Raw genomic sequence first — 14410 nt, forward strand, 5'->3', positions numbered from 1 at the left:
CCATGGTCCACCATAAAGTTAATCATTATATTGTTCAATTGCAACTGCCATGTTTTTGCAATTACTTTGAGCACCAATCAAAGTATACTGCTCTGTTCTTTAGGGAGATAAGTTTGATATTTAAATTTGACTGTAATCAATTCACCACCAAATAGATTTATGATACTACAGATATTAACAACTAACAAGAGATTATACTGTGTATACTGCAAATCCATCCTGATACAAGTTGTGCCTTATCCCTGAAGTATGTTATTAATTCAAAGAAATAAGTATTAGTAATGATAGTTTTATCTCCCATATTACTACTATTCAATAAGAGGTTTATCTTTCGGTACAATCCATGTCCTTTATGATATTCATTAAATAATCCATCCAATTACTGGAAAACAAAATTAAATGATGGATTGCAAAAAATACCCTTGAGGACCACAGTGCAGATCATTTTTGCATCTTTAAACGTTAACAGGATCTGTATTGACGACAAACTTCTCTGTCTGATTACCCTGAGCACAAGAACTAGTGTGAAAACACAGCGAGGGGGAATACCTTTCACTGCCTGTCTTGTCTGGTATCTTGTTCCTTGGGAGGACTGGGGTTGCTGCTGCTGACTCTGCTGCTGTTGCTGCCTTTGTACTTTTTGCATATGCCATTTCTGGGAAGAAGTCTGAAATTTGTTTGAAGAATTCCACACGACCCTCTGGACAGCAGGGGCAGTTTCCTTTGGCAGAAGCAGCCGCTGCTTTTTCACTGGGCTCCCGGTGGCTGCAACTGGAGTGCTCACAGCAGAAGTTGTGCTTGTTGTAGCCGTGACACCCGCTGGAGGAGTTTGGGATGCAGATCGAGTAAGGACCTGTGTTTCCGCGGGAGGGTGATTGCCCACACTGGAGGAAGGGGGTGTCTTAGCAGCAGCTAAATGCAAAGGAAAACAATACTCATTTTAATGACAATTCTGAACTCTCACAAAGATGGAGCTACTGGGAAAGGGGGGGGAAGACAAAAGTTGCAAAACTTTTTCTTCAGGAATTAGAAAGGTATTTTACAGATGTAAGATCTATAAAAGCCATCTCTTTTCTTTATTACAGAAAAAAACCTGATATAGTAACAACAATCTCTCCCTGTAAGCTAAAATGTCTAAACAGAGGCTATTTTATTTTGGTGACATAAACTGGGAAACAAATAATGCCAGGAAAAGTTGAAAACAGTATGGAAAATAATTGTTTATGATCTTTTTAAAAAATCAAAATGAAGGAGGATTAAATGAGTACTCTCAGTGGAGTAGTTTGAATATATTTGCATAGCCTGCCCACAACCTGCTGAGCTGGAGTACACACTGGCTTTCTGGGTTGCAGAGGATGTCTCCAGTCTTCTAACAGCATACTTCTAACAGATTCTTCTAACAGCATACTTCAGCTGTGCTCATATTACAAGAGGTAAATAAATAAATAAATCTCAAATTAAAATAAAGAGGTCAGTGGGACAGGAGATTATTACAGGACTGCAACTGAAATGAAAATATCCCCAATAGCCTCTGGTCTCTGAACTTAAATTTTGAAATATGCAAAACCATCGTTAATAATGGCCATATACAACTCAAACAAGGACAGATAGATCAGAACGACACAATTTATATATAAGAGAGAACAGAAATACATGTTTCTATGGACTAGTCCCTAAATCATGGTTCTACATTACATCTACATCAAAAGTGAGTGGTCAAAAACAATCATAAAGTAGATTGTGTAAATTTAATTTATTTTAATAGTATTTACTATTACTATTTACTATTACTATTACTATTACTAATACTATGTAATAGTATTAATAGTTTTAATCGCATCTGAGATATGTCTTTTTTTTAAGTCTGCAAATTCTATGGTTCTCATATTACTGAAGTGATGCCAACTGTTTTTTAGCAGCACAGTCAGCTTCTGCAGTGACCTATGGTGGCATCAGAAATTAGCTACTATGTGGAACAGGGCCAAAGCCAGTGCTCAGTGTTGTAATTGGAAATCTACTTACATAGTTCCCTCAGGTGGGTGGTGGTGATACCTACAACTTTCCCTCTCCCCAACCTGCTCAGCTTACATGGTGGCACCTCTTCCTCTTTCCTCTTCCCCTCTCTTCCCCTCCTATCTCCCACACATATCTGCCCAGGACAGAACAGGCACAGCTCTCTACTGGTGGCCTCCACCGCAAGGAGGATGGATGAGGTGGTGTTTGACTCCTGCCACATTTGGAGGCCTGCATCCTGCACTTTAGGTTGCCCCAGGGCTGCCCAGTATGGGGATGGGCAGGGCCTCAACAGTAAGTCTGTGGTCAATGGGACAGGACTACATGTCCCCACAGGATTATTGAAATCTCTTCTGTATGCATAGCCCTAATCCTGGACTATAACACATTGCATTATTTAATGCAAGCGTGGGAGGAGGGAATAGTGTAAGCAGGCACCCACACACCACACTTGTTACTATGTAAATTACCAGAGAGCTGTATTCAAATCATAGACGAGAGGGGAGGAACAAAGTACCTTAATAAAATTCAGAATCCCCAGCTCTCCTAAATTTCATCCTCTCCTCTGAATTCTGGCCCCTCCCACTGATTTTCCAAGCCACATCCACATCCTCTCCTTACAGGGTACTGCACAAATTATTCACATAATTCTGTGGTTATTGTGAGCCAGCTCAGTCATAGGAGAACATATGCATAACTATCACAGAAGTGCTTCTGAAACCCATACAAAGAGTCTCGGGATCAACAACTTCTGAAATGCACAAAAATGTGAGAACTGATTTTATGCTGCCATTACCATTTTTCTGTTGATTCCCATTACCAAAACAAAACCAAAAACCAAAGCCACAGCATTAATCTTCTCTCTCTTCATTCTCCTTATGCTTGTGAGTGGTGCAGTCCTAAAGGAAGCAGGCTTGCAATGCTGGATTTGCCCAACACAGACTTCCTTGGAGAAAGGTATCAGTGATACACAGTGGATTATTTTCTACACCCATATGCATTTGTACTATGGAGGGGGGGGGGGGGACTCTGGGAGGCCTCATCTTCTGAGCTGGAATGTATCCCTCTTACCACTTCCTTATTCTAAAATGGAATTCTAGGGCCCCTTCCACATATGCAGAATAATGCATTTTCAACCCACTTTCACAATTGTTTGCAAGTGGATTTTGCTAAAGTGGATTGAAAGTGCGTTATTCTGCAAGTGCGGAAGGGGCCTAAGTGCATTGCTTTCCTTCTGAATCTACAATACACATAGCAAAAACATATGCTAACATACACTTTTCTAATTATTTATATGAGCAGACTTCTCTCTAAGGGAAAGAAAACATTTCCCATATTCAAGTAAAGCAGAAACCTTCATAATCTTCTAGTAAAGCAGAAACCTTCATAACCTTCTCGTAAACAGAAATAAAAATAAAGAGATTATTTCAGGAAACAGGGATGTTGCTTTAACAATTAAGAAACAGCAGTTCCATCCTTTAATCACTTTCACACACAAAATAAATTGGTCCTACCTTCCTGCTTAGGAGGGGATTCCTTCAGTTCTTTTTTGTTCTTCCGCCCCTCACGTCCACATTGGTCCTCCCCTAGGTCAATCACAAGTTCACTTTCTGAATCTGAGTCCAGACCAAGATGCACAGTAGGAGAGTCTGTCTCATCTTTGCCTTTCAGCTTCTCCTTTGTTGGATGTGACAAACTTTTCCCCTTTTCAGAAATCTCTTTATCAGAATCTACATTTGCCTTGTCTTTGATTGGCACATCTGTTTTCTCCACTTCAGAACTGGCATTTTTAGTATCCTCTTTTTCCTCAGTAGGAGTCGGGGGTTTGGGTTTTTTTTTCCCAGCCAATGACTCTTTGTCACTTCTTGCACCTTCTTTCTCCTCTTCTTCCTGGTCGTTCTTGGATTTCTGTTCATCATCACTGATATATTCACTATCACTTGAGTCTGATTTTTCAGAATCCTCCGAATCACTATGCTCTACTGCAACATCTTCAGAGATTTCATTGATCCCTTACCATAAAAAGAACAATAAAAGTTGTTCCAAACTGAACAAAGAATAGTTTCATATTTATATACAGATTAATTTTTTTCAACCCTGCTTCTTTACTGTATTTTAGGCAGCTCACAAACCTTAAAAACAGCTCTATCAATCTGACCTTCTGTCTGTGGCATGCATAACTCTATCAGAAATCAAAATTAGAAATCTCAAAACTAGCCACCAATTTCAGAACCCTAGAGATATTGGGCTGTCCTCAACCAAAGCCAGACCTTTTTTGACTCTGACCCTGGCCTGGTGGAATTCTCTGTCAAATGAGACCTGAGCTCTGGGAGACTGGGCCCAGTTCCATAGGGCCTACAAGACAGAAATGTTCCGCCAGGCGATGGTTGAAGCAGCAACAGTTCCATCTTGCTGGCGTTCTGCATACAAAGCAGATGCTCTGCCATTGAGCCATGGCCTCAACCCAATCGCAGCTTTTAGGAAAGATCTTACCATGACTCTGGGGAGTCGCGGCCAATCAGCACAGACAATACTGAGACAGATGGCCCAATGGTAAGACAATTTTAAAGATGAGGAAGGATCACAAAGCAAGCAAAAATTTGAACCCTGGTCTTCTATGGTGCAATTCCAACAACTAATCCAAAGGATCTATTTCAGATGTCTTCTTCTTCTATAAGGATGTGATAATGAAAATGAGTTTTAGCTCCAATACTAGACTGCAGATTAGGGTGTGATTATGTGCGTACCTAGTTGTGCTTTACAGCTCTCTATTGTCTTATCAAGATTAAGCTGGAATCTGCTGCGAATCTGACGTTTTGGTGAAATCAGTGGCACAGGAGTGGATTGCTGCTGGACAGATTCACTTAACTCTTTCAGATCCATCTCAGCTTTACTTCGATCTAGAATATTAAATCTTTCATTAGGAAACAGTTTATAGAAAACAGAAAAGGCAGACCATAAGAAAGAGGCATCTTTTAATTGACATACAAAAGTAACACCATTATGTGTTGGAATTATTATTATCTATTCAATTCATATCCTGACCTTTCCCAACTCTGACTCAGGGAGGCTAACAATACTAAACATCATACAATCTTTGATTGAATAAACACACACACATACACACACACACGCACATAACACCCATCCAACCCTACAAAACCTAGATTAACAAACTTATTTAAAACACATAAAAGATGGCATCTTAATAATAATTCCCTTTATCATAGGAGTGATCAAGCAGCAATCACACCAGCTGGGGACAAAGCAAAATTGTAAAGGATAAAAGTCCGGGAACAGTCCAAGTGAGGATGGTCAATTGGTATCCAACCGCTGCTGCCCTCAATCATAGGTCTGGCAAAATATCTCCATCTTATAGGCCCTGTGGAATTTAACTAAATCCCACAGGACCCAGGTTCCTCTCGACAAAGAGTTCCACCAGGCTGTGGCCAAAGCCATAAAAGTCCTGACTCTGGTCGAGGACAGCTGGAAGGTTCTTGGCCACAAATACCAGTCAGTTAATTCCAACTGCACAGTGCTGAGAAGCTGGGGGGAGGGATATTGGGAGAGGTGGTCCCACAGTCATCTGAAAGCAATTCATTCAATAACTAGGTTACTGAAATCCCTTTAAGTAGATAGGAGTTATTGAAGCAAATGAGAACAATGCATTAGGATCTACTTCCATGTGCAAGAGCCCTATTAAGCAAAAGGGCACAACTAAAATCTCTGGCCCCTTCTGCATAGGCCAATAAACTCGGGCTAACCACGGTATGCAACCCATGTGGGGGTGAGGGGAGAAGACTTCGCACAGATCCTAACACAAGTCCGCCCCAGTTTTCCCCCCAACTTGGGTTTGTCAAGAATCGCACTATCAGTGATTCTTTAGTGTTAATGTGGAATGCAGATGCTCGTGATCGCTTCCTGGTTTTTAAAGTTCCCCCTGCAGTTACACAGCATGGGAGGTGAGGGTTTTTTTTTAAAAAAAAGACGTATCTCCATGCAAAGGCGCAACAGCAGCCCACACTGATTCCACAGGCTCCATTCACTGCTGCAGAGAGGCATGCGAATGGGACACCTACAACCCGCTCTCCCAGTGCTGTGTGGAAGGGGCCTCTGATTACACCAATAGGCTTCTAATCCAACCATCATCACCTTTAGGAACACTGACAAAATTACATTAAGGAAATCTCTTCAAACTTGGCTGACAAGCAGCCCATTAAAAAGGTGAAAATGATTCCTATTCTAATACAGTCAAATAACTTGTGCTTTTAGCAATCTCAATTACAGCTAACACAAGTCTGCTCTCTCATTCTCTTCCTCATTCCAGCACAGCACAAACCATGACTGAGCTGAGGCTTTTTCTTCAATACTTTCAGTTTAATGCAAATAAAATAAAATTATAATTGCTAGCAATGAAGGAAGTAATCCAGTGTCACTTATCCTTCAGAAGTATACCTGCTTAAAAGAGCTTTCATAAGCCTATTAATTAATAGTCTTGAATGGAATATCAAATTGCTTCACTGGGACATAAAAAAGAGTGCTCTAATATATTTAAAATTCTTGCATTTGTGAAACTACCTTGAAAAACGTCTCGTGCGTAATTCTGGCAACTGATTATAAGTCCAAGTTGCTCTCAACAGTTTGAACTCACCAAGATTTAAGTTAAGAATGCTTCCTGGAGTGGATGTTCTTTCTTGCTTAGTAGCAGAAGGTGTAGAAGCTTGAGGAGAGAATGTTTTGGGGCTGCCAGATAAACTCCCTGCGTGGCCTGTCCTCGTTGGTGCTGGAGATGCTGAACAGAAAAGAAAAAGGCCTGACGAACAAGAAAAATATGGCCAAGGATACCAACAGCTACTTTAGGCATGAACAAAACCAGGGCCCATTCGCTCTCTTCTCCCTTGCTATTTCTCTCTCTCCTGCTTCTGACATATATTTAGGAATGTAATCTGAATCAGCACAAACAGTGAAAAATCTATACTAATTTTCTTGCCTTTACTTTCCATAGGGATGACTAATAGGGATTTCAGAATCAGGAGGAACCTGTTACTGTGCAAATCTAAAGATTAGCTCTTAGGCAAAATATGAATCGTTTAGATCCCACCAGGGAAATTGGCCTCTGAACTGATTCTGAAGATGCGCATCACACAATTGGCCAGGTTTTCTCTCATTCGGTTTCCTAAAACAGAATTTCGTTAAGTACAATCAAGTGAGAAGTTTCTTTAAAAGTAAAACAGCCCCTTTATAGAAATTAACAAATATGCAAAAACAACAGCACAATAATAGTTAAGGAAATGACATTAGAGTTTAATATTAAGCAAAAATGAAATACAGCCATGCCAAGAAAAGAAACATTCAAGTACAGGCAACTTCGGACAGTAGAACTAGTCTATTTACAGATTTTTGTACAAAGTTTCTGCTGAAGGCTGTAAATAAAACCGGCATAAACACTATGCAAAAATGAAAAGACCATGTGATAGACATTATTCTTATGCAATAAGTCTGAGTTCCTTATCCTGGATACGCCACACAACTATTAAATGTCAAATGTTTAAAATTTTGCAAGTGATGTCTAAAAATGAGGACAGCATGCTATACCTGTAAGGCCTTAATTTACCCAAGCTGCACTGCTTATCGATGTTAGTTGTTTTGTGACTTTAGATTTTTTCAAAAATTATCATCTTAATGTTTTAGCTTTCAAGAATGAACACACACACACACACCCCACAGTAGACTGATAAAGATGAAAGTTGGTGTGGTGTAGTGATTAGACTGAATTCCCATACTCGGCCATGAAAACTCACATGATAACCTTGGGCTAGCCTACCTCACAGGGTAGTTGCGAGGATAATGGGAAAACTATTGTAAGCTCCACTAGGAAAAAAGCAGGGGAAATCCTCTACATAAATATTTGACTCAAATTTGCTTTTTAGATAAAGTATCTATTCCACAATGACACTGTGCACCATGTGCAAACCTCTTCTGGACAAACCTCTGCCATAACTGTGGCTCCAAGGCCCCTTCCACACATGCAGAATAATGCACTTTCAATCCACTTTCAATGCACTCAGCAGCTGTGTGGCAAACTTGTGCATTATTCTGCATGTGCAGAAGGGGCCAAAAACTGTCCTGCCCTGCCTATAACACTGCTTTCAGCAACACTGGAAAACAGTTCAATAGTTTCCAGTTAAGAACCGCAAGTCCCAAGCACCTCATTTTAATTGGGGAGTTTGGCATTTGAGGAAGAACATCTGCACACCTATCACTCTAATCCACTGATCTAAACTAGGCTTCCTGCCTGTACAACCCAAGAATCAGACGGCATGGCATTTTAATGCCCTCAAGCTTTCAAATGCTCCCAATTGATGCAGATTCTCCACCTCCCTAGTTCTGTATCAGTTTGAATATGCTATCAGCAAGGCCTGACTCCTTTGCTCTGACAAATGCCCTAGAGTTTTTCCTGGATCATGCCACTGAGTCTTCTCTAGAGCCTTTGGCCCACTCCGGAGTTCAACACAAATAATTTGTCATTAGCGTGGGGCTACAATCTTCCTGGCTCTTACCCAATCTTATAATTGTTCTCAAGACAGTTATTTAGAAACTGAATGCTGCACCTGAGCCCAACAGTGCCTCAGTAACTGTCACTGAGCTCCACATACGGCTTGACTAGTACTTGATGCATCTTTACATCCATATCCCTTACCTGTGCTCTTATCAATAAAATCCATGGACTCTTCACTTGCACTAAAGTGACTGGAGGTTGCTTTTTTCTCTGCATCCTGTTCAACATCGGATCCCGTGTGAACAGATGAGTTTGTACTCATTGGGGAACGTGGCATATCTGTTAAGGAAATCCTTCGCCCAGTATTGCTACTCAGCATTGGTTTGCTCATTAAGATCTTGGGTGATGCTGTCATATCGAAGTTAAGTTTGATTTTCTCTTGTTTGTCAGTCTTAGCAGTTCCAGCACCTGGATTTGAAGGGTCTAATAACATTTGGTATTGGTTGTTGGGAGTATACGGTGTCCGGAAAGGTGCATAATTAAATACTCCAAACTTTCTGCGGATGTTCTCCACATAAACCTCCATCTCTTGCATTGCACTGTTGAATATGCTTTTAGTCTTTTTCACAGAAAAAGGAATTTCTTTAGACATGAGGTAGCAATTATTTACTGGAACCCAGGCCCTGCATACAAGACAGTAAAATAAAGAAGGAGATGGAGGGGACAGAACATTAAATTCCATGTACATGGTTACGTTAGCTTTCATTCCAGTTTTAAAATACATTTACTTAAAACTCCTATAGATTTTAATGGTACTTGCATAAAAGCAAGGGTCTTTGTTTAGTGCTAAATTACAGAACAGGATGTAGGCACATATGGCTGGCCAGAGAAACTCAATTCTACATAGAAGTTTTTCTTTCAAACTTTTCTTTCAAATGATGTATTACAAGAAAGATGACATCAAATAGCAGCTATAATCTAATAATAGCATAAAAGGTGGTGTTGGGGTCATTCAAACACCTCTTGACAATTCCCAAATTATCATACTATCAAAGAAAGAAGCATCAATGTTTAATTCATTGTCGGCATTGGTGCACACCACCTTAAGGAGCATAGAGGCTAATGGCTCATATCACTTTGTTAATGCTTCTTCAAGTACACACGATCAATAAATCATTTATTTGCCATGTTTCAAAGTTACAATGCCAGTTGTATGCCCACTGAATAATTATGAACATTAACAGAACTCAAAGATGCTAAATCCTTGAACTGAAATATTACCACAAAATTGATTTCTACATACGAACACATGGTTTTGTCAGTGGACAAAACACTAATTCTGATAAAATGTAAGAAGCCTTAATCATCAGAGAATTGCTTGAAAATAGCATGATTTCTGAACTGGTAAATTTGAACAAAAAATTAATTTAAGCTACTGGTTAACTATGAATTCAAAAAAAGTTGGGTAAGCCAATATCACCATGCTAAAAAAAAAATCCCCCAACAAATCGGAAAGCTTTTAAGTAAGTAACTAGACATGCTTCTAATGTCAAGCATCAGAAAGCAGACAAGCGTTAACAACATCACACCAACTACTAACAAAAAAAAGACACAGAATCACTAAGCCGTCTTTCAACTGAATCCCCACCTGTCATGTTGACCAAAGAAACGAGCATCAACTTGACCATCTTTATCTCTCAGTGCTTTAGCAGGCCAGAATGGAAAACCCTTCAGTTTAGCCCAGACCAACGGATGTGGATTGCTCTAGAGAAAAGTGCAGTGACCACATAATGAGAAACTATTTTAAGCCATCTATTACCATGTACTCTTAAATACAGGAAATCTACTCTGTTCAGATAACTATATGCTCACAATTTGTTATTTATTTGTTGTTTACTGAGGGAAATATTTGTCATGCCACCTAATAAATGTCATCAATCCTTTTCATGTTAATGTTCCTGGGGAAATCATCCTTTTTTGCATACATTCCACCCTTTCCTGAATGCTCAGAGTAAAAATGTGTCAAATGTGTAAAAACTAACATTAATAGCTCCCTGATTAAAAAGCAACCAAGTTATTTTTTTATAGATCATAATCAGCCCAGATAAACCTAGAAGAAAACATTTAATGATCATGGCATGCTAGACTTACTCATAATGAAACTGTTCTTAAAATCTGTCAGTGATACCTACTCCCACCATCGTAATATCCATTATACTGGTATATCAGAAAACCACAGGGTTTTTTTTTTTTTTTTGGGGGGGGGGGGGGCAGCAAGAGAGAGAACCATGAACCAAATATGACTGAAATGTAGACAACAGGTCTATTGTCAACACTTTCTCAACTTCAGAAAACCAATTTTCTAACTAGAAGGGATGACTCAGCTGGGGTTTTACTTGCATCTTCCACCTTCAGGCAGGCTTCCTGGGTGTGGCTAGGACAGCGATGGCGAACCTTTTCAAGGCCAAGTGCCCAAACTGCAACCCAGAACCCACTTATTTATTGCAAAGTGCTAACACGACAATTTAACCTGAATACTGAGGTTTTAATCTAAAAAAAAGGTTGGCTCAAGAGGTGTGCATTACTCTGGAGTAAGCTTGGTGGTAGTCGATGGCTTTGCTTTGAAGCAACCGTGCAACTCTTCCAAAGGGTGAATCACGACCCTAGGAGGGTTTACTCAGAAGCAAGCCCCATTGCCAGCAACCGAGCTTACTCCCAGGTAAAGGATTGTGCTTTAGTTCTTTGCATGAAAATCAGTGGGGTTTAACAGCGCTTAACAGGGTTACCTACACTGCTTCCCCAAAACTAGGTCTTAGGTTTAATGCTAATAATCGAGCCCAGCGGCCCAGGCCAGCCTAGATGTGTGTGTGTGTGGGGGGGCAAACTCTGTTTGTGCGTGCCCACAGAGAGGGCTCTCAGTGCCACCTCTGGCACCCGTGCCATATGTTCGCCATCACTGGGCTAGGACATGGGTCTGCAACCTGCGGCTCTCCAGATGTTCAAGGGCTACAAATCCCATCAGCCCCTGCCAAATGACTCTTGGTCTATGGCCAGAACAACTGGCCTGCTGAATTCCAGACTGTCCCCAGCATATAGTTTGTTGTTATTGTCGATCTATGTATTTACATTGTATATTTGTTTTACATTATATTGTATACATTACATTGTATATTTGTTTTTTGCTTTGGGTCTTATTAGGAAGAAAAGTGGCTAATTAACATGCTAATTAACCTGAAGTTATAGACTACATTTCAAATCTTAAAATCTATCTACTTCCTTATTGGAAATGGGCTGAGGATAAAATTATTATTATGCCAAAGCCCCTAGTGAGTTAGTGAACTGAGTCATACTGCTAAACACTCTCTACTGAGGGTTGTGTTATCAAACGTCTGCTAAAATTTATGCTTGCTATAAAATTTACCATCTTTTTTATCATATGCACATAAATTATAACCAAACAAATTCAGTGGATACTAGCGTCAACTGTTTTTAAGGTGATAGTATCTTAACAAAATCCATAATGTCCAATTTTTATCAAGGCTCCACTATGAAATGAAAAATTCAAGTTCAGATGAACAGGCAAAACAATTCAACTTTAGAATCTCTACAACAGACAGGCAACATTTATGAACAGAAGCACACTGCTCTAGGTCCAAATGTAAACTCAACAAGAATTTAAAGCACTTGTCATATGAAAAAGTCAATGGTACGAATCTGGATATATACTTACACAAGGCTCACAAAACCAATTTTCTCGTTTTTGGCAAGCAGCTAAATAACATTCTGGACATACTTCTATTTCATTCATCTGTAAAGAGAAAGATCAGTTACTATAGACGTTGGGAATGTGATTTTAGAAAATGGCGATATCCTATTTTTTCTATAATCTAGAACAACATGTGCAGTCATTTAGACTTTACTATAGTAGAAAACTATATATTTTCATAGAATATGCATTTTAGTATTCAATTAGACTAATTCTTGTTGCTTCCACAGAGGATATGCTGTTCAATGTAGATGATATTTTGAACATTAATAAAATACTTCTATAATTTCATATTACATATGTGTAGAATTTAAAGAAGTTGGGCTTAAAGGAATAGCAACAGTATGTGTCAACTTGCAAGTTGCATCAAATTTTCCAAAAATAAACTTGCAGCAATTATTTATACGATATCAGTATGCTAACAGTTGGTTAAATCTTTACATTGTGCAGCTGAAGATATTATCTTAGATTAATTTACAAAGTTTCCTTTAACTTTGCAATACTAAATCCCTTGACACAGATTTTCAAAAATGAATCTCTGAGTGAGTTCAAGAGAAAGTCAGAGTATTAATGAAGTAAGTGAATAAATCTTTCATAAAGTCTCCTCAGAAAATTAAAATAGTTATTTGAGCAATAAATTTGCATACAAGTAATGGTAACTGGTATGTAAATGAGCACACTATTAATGAAATAAATGTTTTAAATGCCAAAAAAGACATCCTGACACTTCCTATTTTTATGTTTTCCATTTCCCCTAGACGTACACACATCCCTTGTAAGAATTTGATCTATGTAGGCAAACCTCTTAATTAAAACAATCCGGCCAACATGTTTTAGTAAATCTCTGTATTGTAGATAGACCAGGAAACAATGAAGTTCAAGGCAAACTCCTTTTCAAGATTGACCACAGAAATATGTAATACTGGGCCTTTAAAAAGTTTTCAAACCTATTTTATTACTAGTGACCTCATTTATAGCCTACCTTTCGCAATGAGACTCAAGGTAGATTGCAAAATATGAAAACAATTCAGTCAAATAGCAAAGACCTCCAGTATACAGAAAGAAGACTAAGTGAAGAATACATACCTCATGCTCACAGATTTTTATTATTACTTTTGCAGTTTGCGTCAATTTATGATTTCCTAAGGAAATAAAGGGTAATGTCTAATTAAATCTTTGTTAAATCTAATTAAATCTCAATTAATATTTGTGTTTTAATATAATTTTCTTTTTAGTATAAATAGTGTGATTAAAAGGGGTCTAATTGAATAGATATTTTTAAAGTTGCTGGTTCAATACATGACCCAAAAGGAAAACATTATCTATTTCTAAATAACACTTTGATACCAATATCTGTTGTATCTCAGATCCCATATGCCACTTATGGATTTACAAGACCCCAAAACAACCTGAAAGTCTGTGAAGCTGATATAAAATTGGAATAAAGTTCTTCATGCTGCAAGGCCCAGTCTACTCCCTTGCTGCCAAATAAGTTGCAGTTTCCAAACAAAACCATCTTCACCACTTGGATAAAATTACAATCGCTTAGGGCGGATGTAAGCAGCATAACCAGATCTTTCTTGCTCAGAGGATGGTGCAGCTGGCACACCCATCACTGCCAGGGGTCCACAATGTGGTGCCTGTGGGCACCATAGTACCCACTGACACCTTTTCTGGCACCCACCGAGTTGTTTTAGGAAGTGGGCAGGGCCAAATGGGACTTTTGCCCAGCAAGGCTACTGATTTGGTTGGCTGGGCAGATTTTTAAAAATGTTGCTTCGGCAGCAAGTGTCTTATTTTATTTATTTATTTATTCTCGCATTTCTGTCTCACCTATTCCCCAGAGGGCTCAGGGCGGCAAGTATCTTCACAACAGAGGGATCTTTTTCATTATGTGACTGAAGTTAAGCTGTAGCAATCACTTTGTGACTGGCTGTTTTTCTGCAGCAGCCATTTTGTGGCTGTGTCCACCACACTGTGTCAGAATTTCAAGGGTGCTCGCAGGCTTTAAAAGGTTGGAGATCCCTGATCTAAGCTGCAGGCCGTGAGCATGAAATATAGTCCTATTCAGAATGAGCCAGAAAACTAGTCCAAAATGCACATCAGCATCTTCATCTTGTCCTGAGTAAGTT

At 39.2% G+C, this 14410-nt stretch overlaps 1 protein-coding gene across 4 annotated transcripts in view; it reads right to left on the reverse strand.

Moving 5' to 3' along the window:
* ZMYND8 (zinc finger MYND-type containing 8) overlaps nucleotides 1-14410 on the reverse strand; it is a 46365-nt gene that overhangs the window by 19300 nt on the left and 12655 nt on the right. For all 4 annotated transcript variants that reach the window (XR_007244516.1, XM_048496469.1, XM_048496467.1 and 1 more), the window contains exons 6-13: nucleotides 13365-13420; nucleotides 12243-12320; nucleotides 10161-10276; nucleotides 8714-9195; nucleotides 6665-6805; nucleotides 4761-4913; nucleotides 3528-4025; nucleotides 550-912 (exon numbers count right to left, since the gene is read on the reverse strand). Coding sequence is in view for 3 of the 4 variants with exons in the window: in XM_048496469.1 (XP_048352426.1) it covers nucleotides 550-912; nucleotides 3528-4025; nucleotides 4761-4913; nucleotides 6665-6805; nucleotides 8714-9195; nucleotides 10161-10276; nucleotides 12243-12320; nucleotides 13365-13420 (1887 nt within the window). In the remaining variant the exon portion in view is untranslated. The remainder of the gene's footprint in view (nucleotides 1-549; nucleotides 913-3527; nucleotides 4026-4760; nucleotides 4914-6664; nucleotides 6806-8713; nucleotides 9196-10160; nucleotides 10277-12242; nucleotides 12321-13364; nucleotides 13421-14410) is intronic.

Source organism: Sphaerodactylus townsendi, linkage group LG05 (assembly GCF_021028975.2).
Source record: "Sphaerodactylus townsendi isolate TG3544 linkage group LG05, MPM_Stown_v2.3, whole genome shotgun sequence".
In the NCBI taxonomy this organism is placed as follows: Eukaryota; Metazoa; Chordata; class Lepidosauria; order Squamata; family Sphaerodactylidae; genus Sphaerodactylus; species Sphaerodactylus townsendi.